At 46.1% G+C, this 20,938-nt stretch overlaps 1 protein-coding gene across 4 annotated transcripts in view; it reads right to left on the bottom strand.

The window, feature by feature from the left end:
* The window catches only part of LOC119961788 (E3 ubiquitin-protein ligase HECW2-like), a 514,237-nt gene that overhangs the window by 37,636 nt on the left and 455,663 nt on the right, over nucleotides 1-20,938 (bottom strand). The window contains exon 24 of one of the 4 annotated variants that reach the window (XM_038789112.1): nucleotides 18,435-18,473. The exons of the other annotated variants lie outside the window; for them this stretch is intronic. Coding sequence (XP_038645040.1) covers nucleotides 18,440-18,473 — 34 coding nt within the window. The 3' untranslated portion in view covers nucleotides 18,435-18,439. Of the gene's footprint in view, nucleotides 1-18,434; nucleotides 18,474-20,938 lie in introns of those variants that run through there. 4 annotated transcript variants of the gene reach the window in all.

Genomic DNA, 20,938 nt, shown 5'->3' with positions numbered 1-20,938 from the left:
GGGCCACTTAATTGTCTAAAAAATAGTGAATGAAACTGAACACTGTGTAAAATGAACATCTCCATTTCTGAGCTTATGTTGGAGGGAGGCTGTGACTTATAAGTCTCTGGTAAATTGCGTACAAGCAATTTCAATTATTGGTGGATCAGTAGTGTGACAGAGATTGTTCCTACCAGCAATCATAGAACACAGGACGGAAACAAAAAATAGAATGGGAAATGCAATGTCTTGAGTGAGATTCCGCTTTCTCCTTTCACTGGACATGGACCTACAATTCAGCTTTCCAGTTGCACTGAGAAATAGTTGTTTTTGTTCATGTGCTTTCCAGTTTTGACCTTATGAAATCTCATTCAAGAACTGGCATATCAGTGACCCAACAATTGCTCATATCCCTGTTATTTATGTGCTGCACAGGTGATTATATTGCTGTCAACAAGACTCAATGAATGCTAAAAGCTGATAGTGTCCAGACATCGAGATCATATCCAGGTTCCAACATCGCACGAGTCAGAGGCTGGCTGACAGTTGGAGTCTTCGAGAAGGCAGTCAGTCAAGAGGCCTCCTCTGAATTCATTTTCCAATTAGGGATGGTGGATGGCTTCCTGAAGTGTGAGGTCCAATAGGAGGGCCCACAGCACCAGACAGAAGGCAGACCCACCAGCAAAGGTAGGCGATGCTGAGGCAGATGAGTGTGAGGATGCCTCAGAATGGAGCCCGATTAAAGGTTCCAGCCTTTATACTTCGACAGCATATTCATTGGGCCTGTGACAGAAAGCTCAAATGCTCCATCTACCTTGTCACAGAAAATCTGTTTCTAAGCTGCTGCCAGCCTCCCAATTCAGCAATGGGCTGGTCTGATGCTGAGAAGACTCTGGAGTCTTCAGCCACTTGTCCCCAGCTGATCATTTAATTGGTGTAATTGGTTAGCCACCACTGTCAACCTGGCATGCAAGATTAATAATTTATCCGTATCTAAGTAAGGAGGTGCTGGCCTTGGAAAGGGTCTAGAGGAGATTCACGAGAATGATCGCTGGAATGAAGAGCTTGTCGTATGAAGAACTGTTGAGGACTCTGGGTCTGTAATCGTTGGAGTTTAGAAGGATTAGGGAGGATCTTATTGAAACTTACAGGATGCTGCGAGGCCTGGATAAAATGGACGTGGAGAGGATGTTTCCACTTTTAGGGAAAACTAGAAGCAGGGAACACCATTTCAGACTAAAGGGACGATCCTTTAAAACTGAGATGAGGAGGAATTTCTTCAGCCAGAGGGTGGTGAATCTGTGGAATTCTTTGCCGCAGAAGGCTGTGGAGGCCAAATCACTGAGTGTCTTTAAGATAGAGATAGATAGGCTCTTGATCAATAAGGGGATCAGGGGTTACAAGGAGAAGGCAGGAGAATGGGGATGAGAAAAATATCAGCCATGATTGAATGGCGGAGCAGATTCGATGGGCCGAATGGCCTACTTCTGCTCCTATGTCTTGAAAATTAAAAAAAATGAAAATCGCTTATTGTCACGAGTAGGCTTCAATGAAGCTACTGTGAAAAGCCCCTAGTCGCCACATTCCGGCGCCTGTCCGGGGAGGCTGGTACGGGAATCGAACCATGCTGCTGGCCTGCTTTAAAAGCCAGCGATTTAGCTCAGTGAGCTAAACCAGCCCCATGTCTTATGGTCTTATTGAAGTGTTACTCTAAACCCACTTCTACAGAGCTGGGAAGATTCCATCCAACGTCTCAAACAGGTTCAACGGAGGAATTACTTGGTACATGATTGGTGAATGAAGATGTAATAGGTTACAGCACAAGAAATTATCAATAACACTGCATACGAAAATACAGAATATAATAGAAGTAAGTCATTTGGCCCCTCAATGTTACTTCCCCATTCAATAAGGTCATGGCTGATCTGTTTGTGTTTTGAATTCCACGTTCCCATCTACCCCCAATAACCTTTTATTCACTTGCCTAACAAGAATCTACCCCGCCTTAAAAGTATTCAATGACCCCGCCGCCTCACCGCCTTCTGAGGCATAGAGTTCCAAAGCTCATCCCTTAGAGAGAAAATTCTCTTAATTTCTGTCCTTAAAAAGGCGTTTTCTAATTGTTCAACAATGAGTTTTGAACTCATTGACAAAAGGAAGTATCCTTTCTGCATGCATCTCATCAAGACCATTCAGATTTTATGGGCGGGATTCTTCTGTACCCGACAGGGCGAGGGGTCCCGGTGGGATGGAGAGGCGTGAGCCACTCCGGCGTCGGCCCGCCCCAAAGGTGCGGAATCCTCCGCACCTTCAGGGGCTAAGCCGGCGCCGGAGTGGTTTGCGCCCCGCCGACCGGCGTGGAAGGCCTTTGTCGCCTGGCCGGCACGGGTCCGCACATGCGCGGGAGCGTCAGGGGCTGCTGACTTCACCCCCGCGCATGCGCAGGGGGGGGGTTCACCTATGCATCGGCCATCGCGGAGGCTGACACGGCCGACGAGTAGGAAAAGAGTGCCCCCACGGTACAGGCCCGCCTGCGGATCGGTGGGCCCCGATCGCGGACCAGGCCACCGTGGGGGCACCCCCGGGGCCAGACCACCCCGCGCTCCCCCTCCAGGACCCCGGAGCCCACCCGCGCCGCAAGGTCCTGCCAGTAAGGGACCTAGTCTAATTTACGCCAGCGGGACTGGCAAAGAACTCGCGGGCCGGAGAATCGCCGGGGGGGGGGGGGGGCACTGCGAGCAACCACCGACTGGCGCGGCGCGAGTCCCGTCCCTACCGAATCTCCCGTGCCAGAGAATTCGGCGGCCGGTGGGGGCGGGATTCACGCCGCCTCCCCAACAATTCTCCGACCCGCCGAAGGGGGTTTGGAGAATCCCGCCCTATATACGTCAATCAAGTCACCCAAACTCCAGCAGAAACAAGCCGAGACTGTCCAACCTATCTACTAAACCTCCTCTGAACTGCCTCCAATGTATTTACATTCTTCCTTAAATAAGAAGACCAAAACTGCATACAGTATTCAAGATTTGCTGTCACCAATGCCCTGTATAACTGAAGCATAACATCCTTACTTTCATGGTCAATTCCTCTCATAATAAAGGTTAAGAATTCCATTAGCCTTCTTAATTACTTGCTGTACCTGCAACGTAACTTTCTGTGACTCATGCATCAGAACACCTAGATCCCTCTGCACCTCGGAATTCTGTAGCATTTCTGTTTCAGTAACTTTCCACTTTTTTATTCTTCCTGCCAAAGTGAACAACTTCACATTTTCCCACTTTATACTTCATCTGTCAGATTTTGACCACTCACTCAACATATCTATATCTGTTGGCAACTTCCTTAAGTCCTATATCCCAAAATACCTTCCTACCTATCTTTGTGTTGTCTGCAAGTTTAGCAATCATGCTTTTGCACCCCCTCTTCTAAGTCAGCGAAATAAATTACAAAACATTGAGGTCCCAACACAGAACCCTGTGGTACTTCACTCGTCACATCCTGCCAATCAGAAATAGACCCATTTATGCATACTCTCTGTTTTCTTTTATTAAATAAATTTAGAGTATCCAATTCATTTTTTCCAATTAAGGGGCAATTTAGCATGGCCAATCCACCTACCCTGCACATCTTTGGGTTGTGGGGGCGAAACCCACGCGAACACGGGGAGAATGTGCAAACTCCACACGGACAGTGACCCAGAGCCGGGATCAAACCTGGGACCTCGGTGCCGTGAGACTACAGTGCTAACCCACTGCGCCACCGTGCTGCCCTACTTTCTGTTTTCTGCCAGCCAGCCAACCAATCTTCTGTCTGTGCTAATATGTTTCCTCCGAGCGATGAGCTTTTATTTTTCACAATAAACTTTCATGAGGGACTTTATCAAATGCCTTCTAGAAATACAAGTGCAGTATGTCCTTAGTGTTGGGTGGGGTTACTGGGTTACTAGGATAGGGGGAGGTGTTGACCTTGGGTAGGGTGCTCTTTCCAAGAGCCGGTGCAGACTCGATGGGCCGAATGGCCTCCTTCTGCACTGTAAATTCTATGATTCTATGATGTCTATAGGCTCCTGTTTACCCAGAACTTATGTTCCTCCTTCAAAGTGGAGGGAATTGGTTAATCATGATCTCCCTTTCACAAAACCATGCTGACTCTTCCCAATTTCCTTAACCTTTCTAAGTGCCCAGCTATAACCTCCGTAATGATCGATTCTAATGCCTTTCCTATGACAGAGGTCATGCTAACTGGCTGACAGTTTTCTGTTTTCGGTTTCCCTCCTTTCTTGAATACAGGGGTTATATTTGCTATTTTCAAGTCTGATGCAACCTTTCTAGAATCTTGCAAAATTTGGAAAATTAACACCACTTCATTAACACTGCTTCATTTGTCACCCCTTTTAAGACCCTAGGATAAAGTCCATCAGGACCCAGACACTTGTCAGCCTATAGCTCCATCAGTTTGCTCAATACCGCTTCTCTCATGAAAAAATAAGGGGTTGTCCATGTAAAATGGAGATGAGGCAAACTTCTTTCTCTCAGAGAGTCATGGGTGTTGAGAACTCGCTTCCTGAAAAGGGTAGTAGAAGCAGAGTCTGAATATTTTTAAGGCAGTGGTGGAGAGTTTCTAAGTAAGCAAGGGGTGACAGATTTTTAGGGGTAGGCAGGCTGCCGATTTGAGGTTACCATCAGATCAGCCATGATTTTATTAAATGGTGGAACAGGCTCGAGGGGCGGAAAGGCCTACTCTTAGTATGTTCGTATGTACATCTTTGCTCAGTTATATGTTTTTTCCTTAGGTATGATGCTTTCCTTAACTTATTTCGTTAACCACAGATAGTGGGTCCTCCTTCAAATTTTTCTTTATATAGGAATATATTTATTCTAAGAATTCTGAAATAGCCTCTTAAATGTCTGTCTATATTACTTAAAATGCCTTTATATTTCTTCCTCCTTTCCACCTTTGCTAGTATTATTTCCTCCATTTGTGAGGGTAAAGATTCCTTGCTGGTGCCAATTGGCTTAATTACCTCAGCTAATTGGCCACTATTTATGTCTGAGCCTGGATGAGGTATTCATAGAACATAGAACAGTACAGCACAGAACAGGCCCTTCGGTCCTCGATGTTGTGCCGAGCCATGATCACCCCACTCAAACCCACGTATCCACCCTATACCCGCAACCGAACAACCCCCCCCCCCCCCCCCCCCTTACTTTTTAGGACACTACGGGCAATTTAGCATGGCCAATCCACCTAACCCGCACATCTTTGGACTGTGGGAGGAAACCGGAGCACCCGGAGGAAACCCACGCACACACGGGGAGGACGTGCAGACTCCGCACAGACAGTGACCCAGCCGGGAATCGAACCTGGGACCCTGGAGCTGTGAAGCATTTATGCTAACCACCATGCTACCATGCTGCCCCGAATTCTTCGAGACAAGTCTGATTTTGTTCTCTGTTGACATCTACTGTACATATTGGCGCTTCTAGAAGAGATCGGAAGCATTTTCACCCTTCTAGAACCAAAAACTGTTCATGCAATAAACTACCCCCACCACTGTGCCATCAAGAGACTGTTAACTCAGCATCAACATGGAATTAAATGGATATTTTACATTTTTTATTCATGAATTTTTCAAAATTACTTTTTGTTTGGGAATAAGCAAAATGGAGAGAATGCTCAAGTGACCTTTTATAAATTTTAAACAGGCTATATTCCAATAACAGATTGTGAACAATTTCAATGCTGTAATCTAAATCTGCTTTGATGGTTATAAACTAGGCAAATTTTACTTAGAGGGTTTATGTTCTCTGAATTTCTATTATAATTTTGTGTTCCCAAGTATTTATCATTCTCTATTTAATAATTTTCTAAAAATTAATAACTTGGAGCAGCCATCATTATAAAATCTGTGAGATCATATTAAGTTCAGGTTATCATGAGCCAATCTGAGTATAATTTGAAGAAACGGGCCTCAAGCCATTAGATCCGAACTAATTAAAGTATATTTTAGACGACTATAATTCTCGCGCCATAATTAGATTCAAACTCACTGAAGCAGCTTTATGTGTTATTTGATTAAGTAGTGGGTCATAATGATAATCCAGTTTGGTCACCACCATGTTATCATTTTTCATTCTTGGGGACAAGTGAAATAGAGTGAAGAGTGTGATAGGTATTGACAGAACGAGTTCACTGTTCCAGAATAAATATCCACAAATTTAATGCATATCTTCACGCCGGCATCTTCAAAAATCTCATCTTCTCAAAATGTAATTTGCTGAAATCTCTTTTCTAAAATAAGTAATATTCTTCTGACCTCACCCACTATTGCTGGTGAAAATGAAGTGTCAAATACTCCTGAAAATGGTTTAATCATTATTTCACCTGAGTTAACCAACAGAATGAAACAGATTTGATACGGAGATAGGACAAAATGTTATCTGGTGTGTCAATCATCTGAAAATAATAGAAATTCCAACTGCTTAAAAAACAAACAAGCTATTTATTTTCAATATTCGTTTTGAAAAAGTATATCTGCATTTTTATTGAAACATTCACTGGGTATGAATATTTGAATTTTATTTTGGAAATTGTAAGTAGATGTTTCTACTCAGTTCCACAATAACACACTTCATGTTATCATAAAACTATTGGTTTATCTAAATGTGTTAGTCAAAGCATCACCACTGATCAAATTTGACAAAGGATAGTGACAACTTGTTTTTGAATTGATTAGGTGCCATTTTTCAGGTTACTTGACATAAAATTCACACCAGGAAGGGACAAAAATAGTTTGAAATAAAGGTAAATGTGAAGGGAAATGAAATGAGGAAGAAATGGACAATCCTGGAACAAATAATAGGAATAAGGAAGAATAGGAAAGTACAAAGCAAAAACTAAAGATTGCCAACGGGGTGCTAATGACAAAATGCAGAGAGATGGTCTGGAAAAAATAGACTTGCAGAATAAATCTGGGGAGCAGCAAAGTCTGGCAAATAAATTGCAGATTTTAATCTAATTAGGGCAAATGAAGTGCCTGGAGTTTTGCTCCCGAGTTTGTAACGTAGAGGTGACATTATTCCTGTTTCCGTAAACTGGATATGGAGGGGTGAGGTTGTTAACAGGACACAGACAGCCACAAGTGCTGCAAGATACAGAGGTGGGCCATGAGAAAGGCTGGCCTTGGCTCCAGGACTTGAAAGACCACTCACACATTCCCCATGCCCCATTCATGCCAACACATGCCAATTCATACCCCCCATTCACCCCCATGGTCCCTCATACCATCCATGCCAACTTATTCTCCTTACCTACACCACAGCCCTTCATAACTCCATACCAACCTATTCCACCTTGCTCACCCCCATGGCCCTTATGTCAACTTTGTGCCAATCTGTGCCCTGCACTGACCACCGTTTATCATTACATACTCTATACCAACTCAGCCATGTCTCTACCATGGGAAGACCTCAGAACCATGCTGAAATTAAATAAAGTTCTAAATGTCTATTGATGACCACTATTTAAAAATAACTCACTGATAAAAACCCATTCACGATATTTAAATTCCTTCAACCACTTAATTTCTCAAAAAAAGAACATTTCCTTCAAATACTTAATCCCTTAGGAAAATAAGCATTTGTACTAATAGTCCCACATTAAAGACTTTTAACGGGAAAAAAAAGAGTCCTGTTTTGGGCAGGGCCGAGAAAAACCCAGCTATCAAACGGTAATATTTTTTAAACTTCAGTGAGGAACACCCCGCCGAGGTCCCACTTAACTTCATTTCCTGCATTGACAAACTCAGTTATGTGCCCGGGTGGCAGTACCAAGGTGCCAGGCTGGCAGTACGAAGGTGCCCGGGTGCCAGTGGGACTGCCAGGGTACCACACTGTCCAGAGCCTGACCACCCATACCCTCCGATGGCCTGGGAGTTCCCCCCCAGGAGAACCACCCCCCCCCCCCCCCCAGGTTCAGTTATGCCTGGTCTACATTTCTGTGGAACAGTGCTAAACGGCGCCATTGCAAGTTCTCCCAGGCACAGGCGTTCGATCCAAGCCTTGGGAGGATTCGGTACCAACATATTTAAGTGAGCCTAACAGCTCACGTAAATATGCAAATTTAGATCCCACCCAGTGAGGTCAAGATCCAGATTGTGATGACTCTCGAGATCTCATTTGATCTTACGAGGCATCCCGAGCAATGCAAATCGCATGAGAGGCCTCTCGCAAGATTGTGTCCAGAATCGGGCCCGAAGAGATTGTTCGATGAGGCCCTTGATAACCACTTGGAGCTGACAATCAAACTGCAGTGGCAGAAACCCTACTGTGATAATGCTAGGTTGTGAAATCAATCTTGCACCCAAATACAATAATGATAGTTCTCAGGCATATTACATCAGAGTGAAAGAGTAAGCACTCATTTCTTTTTTTAAACTGCAGGCTGTTTTAAAATTTAATGGACAGGTGATTTAAATATCCTCACAATTTGACTGTTCCAATGAGTTTATCAACTCGTTGCACATAGTCATGTTTAATTTTAACTCCCCCAAAGGGCACCTAACATCACCTAAAGGGTACCCGACCTCTCATAAAAGTGTTCCTGAACCTATCCAAAAGGCTCTGTTACCTCTGCAAGAGTACCCAGCCTCTCTAAAGAACTCTAAGTTTAGACCTCCTGAAAAGTGGAAAGCCTACTCCACATCCCACAAATGAAAATTGGATCTGTTTGAAGGAAGCTGTACCTTTTTATGTGCAGCTGCCTCCATAAACCATGTGCATGCAAACTCCAACCAAACCCCCCCTCTCCCCCCTGTTCCCATGCCCCACCGGTGAAAATGGTAGAGGCTTGTTTGGGAGTGGGACTTTGTAATCAGTGCCATTTTAGCTAAGCCAGAGACTCGCTCTGATCCTCTGACCTCTGGCTGGGCAAGTGGATGAAAATGTCTAATTTCATGGTTTAAATAATTTTGGAATAAAACTTTTAGGTTGGGATTAAAATTTTAAGAATAAGTTAATGAAAGCACCTGGTTGGAAGGTTGGTTATAAAGTGATTGAAATTCAAAGGTTTATTCAATATGTTCTGAGTGATGAGTAACCCCTCTCTGAGTCTTGGTGCAAACAAGATGTCTATAGTTGTCAGGTAAAAGATAATCACATGGGTCCAGATCAAAGAACAGATTGAAAGCAAAGGATAAATAGAGGCATATCTTAAAGTATCCATATACTTTTCAGACCAAAGAACAGATTTAAAATGGGAGATGACTACTTTAAATCTTGATCTGGGACATTATGGTGTGCTACAATGCTGTGAAGAAAGATTGCAGGGAGGCAATCTTTTGTTTTGGGTTTATCTGTATGTTTGTTCCACAGGAATTGTTAGTCAGCTTGGATGCCTATGAGAAGGTATGTTGTATCTGCTGGCAGCCAGAACAGAGGGCACAGAAGCCATTAAGAATCAAGGGTATTCCTGAGCTGAAGTCATACATAATAAGCAGGATTCATGAGTGGAGCCAATGTTTGGAATTAAAATTCGAAGTGTTTGAGGTATTTAAATTGTCAGATCAGTCTGGTAAAACTAGTGGAAGAGATCAGCAGGGGGATCCTTACAGAAGGGGAAAACTCTGGACGTCTAAGTGATAAGTCTAAAGGGGGCATGGTAGCATAGTGGTTAGCACAGTTGCTTCACAGCTCCAGGGTCCCAGGTTCGATCCCTGGCTTGGATCACTGTCTGTGCGGAGTTTTCACTTTCTCTCCGTTTCTTCGTGGGTTTCCCCTGGGTGCTCCGTTATCCTCCCACAGTCCAAAAATGTGCAGGTTAGGTGAATTGGCCATGCTAAATTGTCCATAGTTGGGTTGGGTTGGATGGGTTACAGGGATAGGGTGGGGGTGTGGGCTTAGGTAGGATGGTCTTTCCAAGGGCCAGGCAGACTCGATGGGCCGAAAAGCCTCCTTCTGCTCTGTAAATTCTATGATTCTATGATAGACTGGGAAACTGAGGAGAGTCGAAGTAAGTTTGTTGCTTTGGACTCAGGAGAAGTGAAGGACCCTTCAAGTTCCTGTCATGTATAGGGGAACTGTTGGGTAAAATTAAAAATAGAATAGAAAGTGGTCTGCTGAGATTTTCAGGTTTAAAAAATAAGGATTTATGAAATATAGGACGAGATTTAACAGCCATGTTGCGCCCGAAAAGCAGCGCGGCGTGGTCGGTAGATGCCGGAAGATCAATTAGATGTGAATCCTGCCCATTGTGGGCGGATCACTTTCTAGAAATCTGCATATTAGAGTGAGACAGCTAGTCTCACTCTAATCTACGTTCCCAAGATCTAACTAAGCTGTGGAATCCAACTCCCTCGCCTTGGAGACTTCGGGAGAGCACCGTTCAGTGCTGGTCTCCACAAACGGGGTCAGACAGACAAGCATTCGTTGGGGTCTCCCAGGGGATCGGAGCCTCCTAGTGCTTGCGCTCTGGGCAGGGCATGCCTTGGCACTGCTGGTGCCACTTTGGACACTGCCAACCTGACACTGCTGTTTGGCAGGGGTAATGCCAGGGTGCCAGGCTTGCACTGCCGGGGTGCCATGCTTTATTTTCTACTTGTACTACGCCCAGAATATTTTTTTTCCATCTTGTACTGCATGCTTAAAATAAAACCCTCAGGCCGTCATGTGGCGCAGTGGATAGCACTGGGACTGCGGTGCTGAGGACCTGGGTTCGAATCCCGGCCCTGGGTCACCGTCCGTGCGGAGTTTGCACATTTTCCCCATGTCTGCGTGGGTTTCACCCCCACAACCCAAAGATGTGCAGGTCAGATGGATTGGCCACACTAAATTTCCCCTTAATTGTAAAAGAAAATAATTGGGTAAATTTATTTTTAAAAAATAAAACCCTCAAACTTTAGAAAATACATATCAGCAATTTTGTACTAATTTGGATGGAGTGTAATTGATATTTTTCTTCTAATATCCACACATTACTTTTGAAAGTTATGGTTAAATATATTAAATTCATAAAATAGAGTGGCGCAAAGATGTTCTTTAAAAAATGTTACTGTGGAGTTTCCAGCATAGTAGAAATTGGCACAAACAGAAAGGTTAAGGCAACGCAATGCCTTTCTTTGGAAAATGATCAGTGTAGTAATACTCTGAAACAAATTCATACATAGAAACGTAGAAAATAGGAGCAGGAGGAGGCCATTCAGCCCTTCAAGCCTGCTCCGCCATTCATTATGATCATGGTTGATAATCCAACTCAATAGCCTAATCTCACTTCCCCCCCATATCCTTTGATCCCCTTCGCCCGAGACCATAGATTGGTCGACCTGCAAACAATAGCAAAAGTGCAAATAGAGCCTTGTAGGAGCTTAAATTCAATTTATCAACTTTCAAACCAGTTTGTCAGCCACTGCAGTGCCTGGCATTGGAGCTGCTTCTCATCGACTCTGCAATAGACAAACAGCAGGGTAAATCAGGGAAGAGCTGACCGGCAAGATAAAATAGATAAGGGGGCTCAATGATCTTGGAAATGGATATCACCGCAACAAAATAATTAGTATTCATATTGTGTCTTAACATAGTTACAGGACATTGCAAACCGCTTTGCAGCAAAAAGTATTTTTGAAATGTACCAGGAGAACTCCCTACTCTTTTTAAAATCCTGATATTGATGAGGCGATTCTCCGAGCCCCACGCCGGAGAATCGCCGCAACCACGCCACGATGCCCCAATGCGCCACGCTATTCTCCTAGGTGCGGAGAATCAGCGGCATTTACACGGCACGTTTGGCGCGGGCTGCTGGATTCGGCGTGGCCGCTGATTCTCCGGCCCGGATGGGCCGAGCAGCCACGACGATACGACAGAGTCCCGCCTGCGCCGTTCACCCTGGTCGCTGCAGGCGGGAACTCTGCGGGAACGGTTGGGGGGGCGGCCTGTGCGGGGGAAGAGGGGGGCTCCTTCACCGGGGGGCTGTCTCCGATGGGGTCTGGCCCGGGATCGGGGCCCACCGATCAGCGGGCAGGCCTCTCCCCCACCGGGCCTACTTTATGGCGTGGCCGGCCCCTGAACACCGACGCCATGTTGGTCGGGGCCGGCGCACTAAAGAAGTCCCCCACGCATGCGCAGGTTGGCGCGGCCCAACTGCGCATGCCCGGGTTGCTGCTGCCCCAATTTGGCACCGCAAAAGAAGGCTGAAGCGACGTAAACCGCTTCAGCGCTGTGCTGGCCCCCTGTGAGGGCCAGAATTGGTCGTGCCGTGGCCAGTTCCCGCCATCGTGAAAGGCGACGCCGTTCACGACGGCGCGAACACTTGGGCTCCATATCGGAGAATCGCCCCTTGAATCTTTTATGCCCATATGAGAAAACAAAATGTTTAATGTTGCATCTGAAAGACAGCAGCCCAGAGAGTTCTTGTTCAAAAAAGGTTACAAGGATAGCCCCAGCAATTACAGGCCAGTCAGTTTAGCATTAGTGATGGGCAAGCTTCTGGAATCAGTTGTTTGGGATAGAATTAGTAGTCATGTGAAAAACTACAGGTTGATTCGAAAGATCCAGCATGGATTTCTAAAGGGTAAATTGTGTTTAACAAACTTACTAGAGTTTTTTGAAAAGGTAACAGAAAGGGTTGTTGAGGGTAATGCTATTGATGTGGTGTACATGGACTTTCAAAAGGCATTAAATAAAGTGCCAAACATCAGACTTGTGAGAAAAATTGTAGTTCGTGGAATAAAAGAGACAGTAGCAACATGAACAATAGGAAGCAGAGAGTAATGGTCAATGGATAGTGATGTTCAGAATCATGAGGGGGCTGGACAGAGTAGATAGGGAGAAATTGTTTCTGCTGGTAAAAGAATCAAGAACAAGTGGGTACAGATTTAAAATGATTTGCACACAAGTGGTTCGGGTCTGGAATGCACTGCCTGGATGTGTGGTGGAGGCGAGTTCAATCCAGGCACTCAAAAGGGTAAAAGATGATTATTTTAATAGGAATAATGTGCAGGGATACAGGAGAAAGGCAGGAGTACGGCAGTAAATCACAATGTTCATTTGGAGAGACAGATCAGACATGATGGGCTGAATGGCCTTCTTCTGTGTTACACTGTTACACTGTAACAATTCTGTGATTCGATGTCAGTATTGTGCTGGAATACCAGCCTACATTATATGGTCAAGTCAGTGAAGTGCAGCTTGAACCCGCACTCTTCTATTTTAAGGGCCGGAAGGCTATAAGTTTAACGTGTCAATTTACATATGATGGTCTGCGAGTGATAGAGAATTAAAGGAGTTGGTTAAATGAATCAGTGACAAACTCTGTGCCTTAATTTCTTCTGCAGTATTTTGAAGTAGAAATTTTTGGAAACCCAATTTTTGGAAAGGAGTAAAAAGGCAACGGCTAGGATCTTCCAGCACTGCTACAGCAGGACCAAACATGTCCTAGCATGGTGGTTAGCATAAATGCTTCACAGCTCCAGAGTCCCAGGTTCGATTCCCGGCTGGGTCACTGTCTGTGCGGAGTCTGCACGTCCTCCCCGTGTGTGCGTGGGTTTCCTCCGGGTGCTCCGGTTTCCTCCCACAGTCCAAAGATGTGCGGGTTAGGTGGATTGGCCATGATAAATTGCCCGTAGTGTCCTAAAAAGTAAGGTTAAGGGGGGGGGGGGGGGTGTTCTTGGCTTACGGGTATAGGGTGGATACGTGGGTTTGAGTAGGGTGATCATTGCTCGGCACAACATCGAGGGCCGAAGGGCCTGTTCTGTGCTGTACTGTTCTATGTTCTATGTGCACGTTGGGTGGATTGGCCATTCTAAATTGAACCTTCGTGTCCAAAGATGTGCCAGTTAGGTGGGCAATGGTGTTACGGAGATAGAGCAGGATAGCGGGCTTAGGTTATGGTGCTCCTACAGAGGATTGGTGCAGACTCGATGAGCCGAATGGCCTCCTTCTGCACTGTAGGAATTCTATGGGACCCACCATAGTAGATTTGTCAGCCCAGCCAAGCCCTCTGACTTTTGGCAGGACAGGACGATCCCAGCGGCAGCTGGAAAATTTAAATTTCCATCAAACATCTGCTGGAATGCCCCTTTCCTGATATTTCACTAGATGAATTATAAACAAATAAAAGTTGATATTTCATAACATATTGAATTATCCGATAACTACTCATGCAGGATATTAAAATTAAATGCTCGGTTTGATTAAATCATAAAATACATTAAGAAATATTTCAAGTATTTATCCAAATCACTTTTGCAAGTTATTATGGAATCTCTTTCCACCGCCCTTTCAGGCAATGAGTTCCAGATCATAATAACTTGCTTCATAAACATTTTGTCCTCATATCGCCTCTGGTTCCTCTGCTAATTACCCTAAATCTGTATCCTCTGATCAAACCTGTTGTCACTGAAGACAGTTTCTCCTTATATAGTCTATTAAACCCTTCACAATTTTGAATACCTCAGTTAAAACTTTCCTTAGCCTTTTCTATTCTAAGCAGAAGAATACCAGGTTCTTTCGTCTCTGCACTTATTACTGCATCCTCGTACTATGCTAGAAAATCGCCACATCATTTCTACAGGTTTCACATTCGTCCTAAAGTATCTAAATTATCTAATGAATTGGACATAATTCTCAAACCAGCTCCTAACCAGTGATTTATGAAGCACAACTTGCTTCTATTTATACAATTTTTTTATAATTGAAAGAAAAACATTGGGTGGGATTTACCTGCTGTTCACACCGGGAGGATATTCCTGTCCCACGCCAGTGCACGGGTTTCTCAGCGACGAGAGGTACAGTCAACAGGAAATCCCGTTGACAGCAATGGGACCGGTAGATCCCGCTGGCGGGACGCCTCTGCCACCGAAACACACACGGCGGGTTGGTGGGTAAATCCTGCCCATTGTCCTCAGTTTATCTTGCCACCTTTAATCATTTATGTACATACTGTATTCTGAAACCCCTTTAAAATTGCACCATTTTGTTCATATTACCTCGTTCTACCTAATGCATAATTTGAAATTACACCTTTTATGCCCAAGCCATTAATATGTCCAGGAAGAGCAGGGGTCCGAATACTAATGCCTGTGGGTCACCACTGTAGAACTCCCTCTAGACTGATGGCCAATTTACTGCAACTCTCTTATTCTGTCTCTGAGCCAATTCTTTATTCAACCAATCACTGCCCCTTTAATGCTATTGGTTTTAAATTTACCAACAGATCTTATTGTACGCTACTTTATCAAACTACTTTTAAAAATCCACATAAACAATATCAAACACATCGCTTTCATCAAACCTCCTTGTTACTTCAAAGAACTCAATCAAGTTGATCAGGGGAGGGCACCCCGAGGGTGAAGAGGGTCTTCTTGGAGCGGAGTAGGGATGGGGGGGGGCTGGCGTTGCCCAACCTCTCGGGGTATTACTGGGCGGCCAACGTGTCGATGGTGCGTAAGTGGGTGATGGAGGGGGAGGGGGCAGCATGGAAACGGATGGAGAGAGCGTCCTGTGGGGATACAAGCCTGGGGGCCCTGGTAACGGCGCCGTGGCCGCTCCCTCCCACGAGGTATACCACGAGTCCGGTGGTGGCGGCTACCCTCAAGATTTGGGGGCAGTGGAGGCGACATAGGGGAGAAGTGGGGGGCTCGATGGAGGCTCCGTTAAGGGGGAACCATAGGTTCGTCCCGGGGAACATGGATGGGGGATTTCAGGGATGGTATAGAGCGGGCATTAGACAGCTGAAGGACCTGTTTATCGACGGAAGGTTTGCGAGCCTGGGGGAGTTGGAAGAGAAATTTGGGCTCCCGCCGGGAAACATGTTTAGATATCTGCAGGTAAAGGCATTTGCTAGACGGCAGGTGGAGGGATTCCCTGCGCTCCCCGCGAAGGGGGTGAGTGACAGGGTGCTCTCGGGGGTCTGGGTCGGGGAGGGGAAGATATCCGATATCTACAAGCTTATGCAGGAGAAGGAAGAGGCGTCAGTAGAGGAGCTGAAAACGAAGTGGGAGGGGGAACTGGGGGAACAGATCGAAGACGGGACATGGGCTGATGCCCTGGAGAGGGTAAATTCTTCCTCCTCGTGTGCGCGGCTTAGCCTCATCCAATTCAAGGTGCTGCATAGGGCCCACATGACTGGGACGAGGATGAATAGGTTCGTTGGGGGTGAAGACAGGTGTGTCAGGTGCTCGGGGAGTCCAGCGAACCATGCCCATATGTTCTGGGCATGCCCGGCATTGGAGGAGTTCTGGAAGGGGGTGGCGAGGACGGTGTCAAGGGTGGTGGGATCCAGGGTCAAGCCAGGATGGGGACTCGCGATCTTTGGGGTTGGGGTAGAGCCGGGAGTGCAGGAGGCGAAAGAGGCCGGTGTGCTGGCCTTTGCGTCCCTAGTAGCCCGGCGAAGGATTTTGCTACAGTGGAAGGACGCGAGGCCCCCAAGCGTGGAGACCTGGATCAATGACATGGCGGGCTTTATTAAGCTTGAGAAGGTTAAATTCGCCCTGAGAGGATCGGTGCAAGGGTTCTTTAAACGGTGGCAACCTTTCCTCGACTTTCTGGCTCAACGATAGGGTACTGGGACAGTAGCAGCAGCAACCCGGGGGGGGGGGGGGGGGGGGGCATTGATTATGTTAGCTTATTTTATTTAAATTTGATTTATCTAATTTTAATTTATGGTTAAGTTCTCTTGTTTGGGGGGGGTGGGGGAATGTGATACATGTGATGTTACGGTATGGGGGGAATTGTGGGTGTTATGGGGCTGTTAGTTGCATATTACTGCTTTTTGCTATACTTTTTGTTATATTTTCTGCAAAAAATTCTAATAAAAAAAATTAAAAAAAAAAAAAAAAGTTGATCAGGGGAAACATGACTCGCCTTTAACAAATTCATGCTACCTTTTATTTATATATTATATATACTTATATGGTATTTAGTAGAGAGTTAGGAACTCTATTGTTATGTACACAATGTCACATCACTCACTACTGCACTACAATCAGGACACTGAGCAACAATGTATCAATCACCACCCACATGAAGAGTTGCAAAGCTCCAGCATGAGACTGAAAGTGTGATTATGTCAAATTTATGGGAACCTCAAGACATAATACACACACACACACATGCACATAGATTCAATTGTGGCTTTCAAAAGAGAATTGAATAATTTACCAAAGAGAAAACAGTTTTCGGGCTACTGGGAAAAGGCGGTGGTTATGGGACTAGCTGAGTGGCTCTTGCAGAAAATTGGCATTGACACAGCATAACAGGCTGAATGGTTTCCTTCTGTGCTGGAAACATTTCATGATTCTATTTTATATAATTCCAAGTGCCAATTAATTTTATCCCAAATAAATGTCAGTGAAAATGTTTCCCTGCTGACTTTAGGCTGATTAAACCTGTAGTTTCCAGGTTTATCCCTTTTCCTTTTTAAAAAACAATGTGTAACATTTGCAATCCTCCAGTCCTCTGACACCTTTCCTAAAATATTGAAAGATCATGGCCAAAGTCTCCAGTTTCCACCATTCCTTCCCTTAACCTAAGAATACATCCCAATTGGGCTGAGATACTTTTCTACTTTGAGCATTGACAACCTTTTACCTACTTATCATCCTTACCTACTTTTATCCTATACAATTAACCTATCAATTACTGTGACTTTGTCACAGATTAGAACATGTGACTAATTCGAAAATAGTTATTTTGTTGATTATTAAGAGAGTAGGGAAATATCTCACCTTTTTAAAATTTTGCCATAAGCCCTGGATTTGAAGGGATTAAACTCTTTTGTGGAAAATTCTTCATGAATTAACTATTGGAATAAGGGATTTTTAAATTTGGCCTAAATTATTGTAGATTCTCCTTACATGTATGCAAAACTGAGAGGGGCATTTCAAGACAACTGTTCTTTCTTCTCTAATGCTTCTTTATTTTGATAGAACTATTTCTGTAATTGTTCTGGTGTGCATCTTGCCAAATGTGCCCTGTTTATAGTCCAGATAGGTTTGACAATAATGGAAGTTGAGCATCATTCTGCTTCTACTTTACATCACTCTTCTTATCTTTGCTGTTGGAAGCACTTAAGAAACTGCCTCCCTATGAGGTGAAACCCTTCAACAAACAATGGCAAGGGATCATTCATGCCTCTGGAATGTCTCTAATAATGTTTTTGCTGTATTGGGTAGCTGTAATGTAAAGGGGTTTAAAGAAGTGTTCACAGTTCGTCATTCGAACAATAGACCCTGATCTAAAGAATCTTCACAGCAGCTTTCAAAAGGACAATAAATTGTTCTGATCACTGTGCTGTTAGAAAATATCCCTGCAGCCGGCATTAAATTTATGTCAAACTGCCGCACAGGATGTTCATGTAATCTATCAAAATAGTATCATGGAAAGTGAGTTGGCTATATGACCCAATAAATTGAATCAGAAGAGACACCGAAAGAAAGAATAGATATAGAAAAGGGCTTGTTCTACCTTTTTTAAGAAGGGAGGTTGGCCTTGCACTGTGGAATTCTGCAAGGAAAAATTTTGCAAATTATGTCAATTTCAAAGCTCTACCACTGCAACTTCAGCAGAAATTCTGCAGAAACAGTAGAAATGGACATGATTGGTGTGTCTCCGCTGATTACCTGCTGAAGTTAGGGCAGGGTATCAGGTTGACTCCCATGAAAATTACCACTATCCATACATAACTTCCAAGAAAAAATGATAAAGGGCCCAATTCTCCGGTAAAATTTCCAAGTGTGGTAGCGGCCAGGAATTGCTGCAAGCTTCCCAACGCTCAGCCCAGCGAGGGCAGCAACGCAATTCATAGTTAATTGGTCCACTTAACGAGGCCTCACGGGGTTCTCGTCGCAAATGAAGGCTCGCCAGCTGATTCCCCGGAACCGCGCTCGCCAACCCCCCCTCCCGCTGACAAGGTCAAGCAGCACTAGGGCTGCACTTGCCAACACCAGCCAGCTCACAACAATTGTGCCCAAGAGACCGACCCCACGATTCGGAGATGCTGACCTGGGGAGACTCCCAGATGCAGTGGAGGCCAGGAGGGATGCCCTGACACAGAGGGTCCCGAAGCCGCAAGGCAGCCAGTGCTCCCCTGGATGAGGTGATGGCAGCTGAGAGCTCGGATGGTATGACCAGGAGGACTGGCCTTCAGTGCTGCAAAATGGTCAACAATCTACACCAGGCAGCACGAGTGAGTAGACACCAATGCCCCCACACCACCCCCTCCCCGCCAACAAGGGAGCATTCAACCCCCTAACGCCCCATGTGAGCCTCGGCCCTCCCTGCACCTCCTCAATCCCCAACCCCTCCTTCACACCCCCTCTCCACCACTATGAACTATGCGTGTTGCTAACAATGCCTCTCTGTGTCTCCTCAGGAAAAGCTCTCCCATAATCATCGGGAAAGGGCCCAGACTGGCGGAGGGGTGCCGGGCTTAAGAATCCTCACTTCCATCGAGGAGCAGGCCATAGGGGTGACTGGGGTGGCCACGTGGAGGTTGGTGGATGCCACAGAGGTGAGGAAGCACCGGGCTCCACCCAGGGGACCTGTAAAGCGTGAGCAGTGATTGCCTTACTGACTGACCCATCCCTCCTACTGACCACATGTCCATTCTGCCACAGGTCCTCCAGCTGATGGCTCCCTCTCCTGATTCCTGAGGAGAACACCTTGGAGGAGAGCTCCGAGGATGCAATCGTGATCGAGGCACAGCTGTCAGCCCCATCCTCCACCAGCGCAGATACACATACCTCGGTGGGGCATATTAGTGGGACAGGCTTCCAAGCACAATCTGGTGAGCACCACACTGTTGAGAACGTGCATCAGCTGGAGGCAAGAACCACCAGGCGAGACAGGAATCGGAGGGCTGCTGGATCCCAGGGCCCAGCTGGGTCCCAGCCTGATGCTGAACCTGTGGTGCAGAGGTACCTGAAGCTGATGGAGACAGTAGGGACCAACCTGGGCATTCTGAGGTAGATGTCAGCATCATTCCAGCAGACCCATAGCCACTTGGAGGAGTCCCAGAGGTTAGGGGCGCAGGGGATGACGCCAGCAATGCGTGGCACAAAGGTCAACACTGCCAGCATGGCAACCACAGTGGAGAGCCTGATGCACAATGTCAGCACCATGAGTGAAGGTGTCCAAGGCGTTGCAGAGTTGGTGATGGCCGAATGGCCGACTCGGGGATATCCCCCAGTCGCAGGCCAACCTTAATGAGGTTCTGCTGGACATGTTCCAATCTCAGAAGGGCATGGCAGAGGCGCTGCAGAGCTTGTCCCAGTCACTGAGGAGCATCACTCAGGGTGTCAACACGATGGTGTGGGCCATAGGGAAGTGTCACGGCTGGCAGAGCCAGATGATGCAGGGGCATTCCCAGGTGGACCTCAGGGCCCTAAAGCACTGATCGGGAGGAGGGGGTTCCGGGTGCCAAGTCAGATCCAACCCATGGACTGATGATGTTGACCACCAGCCTCCTCAAGTTTCACCCCTCTGATGAGGTTGTATCTCGCAGTCAGCAGATGGGACTGGGTGGCACAGCTGTGCATGTGGCGCCGACAAGTAAGCCGGGCCCTCCGACCCGCAAGGGGCATTGAGGGCCATGGGATGAGGTAAGCAGCTGGCTGCCTCCATCTCTGATGTGCATCCTGGGGAAACACCTAGACGTAGTGGTAGAGCTAGGAGGGAAAATTGAGGATCACTGAGGGCACCAGGGGGATGGGTGGGGGTTGGGTGTGGAACCATCAAGTGTGGGGTTTGTGCAACACATTAAACACCTTTTCGCAAAACCATTATGATGCTTCTGTCACTTCCTTCCACAATATGGGCCGATCCCCGGACTCTTTGCCCATCTCTCCAGGCAACCCCCCACACCAGTCCACCCCTGTGGAGGGCCCCCAACCCCCTCACTGAGCAATGGAGTGGCAAGCCCAGCACAGGCTTTTTGCCTGTGAGCAAAGATGGCTACTCACCTCCTTGGG

Source organism: Scyliorhinus canicula, chromosome 2 (genome assembly GCF_902713615.1).
Source record: "Scyliorhinus canicula chromosome 2, sScyCan1.1, whole genome shotgun sequence".
In the NCBI taxonomy this organism is placed as follows: domain Eukaryota; kingdom Metazoa; phylum Chordata; class Chondrichthyes; order Carcharhiniformes; family Scyliorhinidae; genus Scyliorhinus; species Scyliorhinus canicula.
The sequence above is the reverse complement of the archived record's forward strand: the minus strand, read 5'-3'. Positions and strand labels throughout refer to the sequence as shown.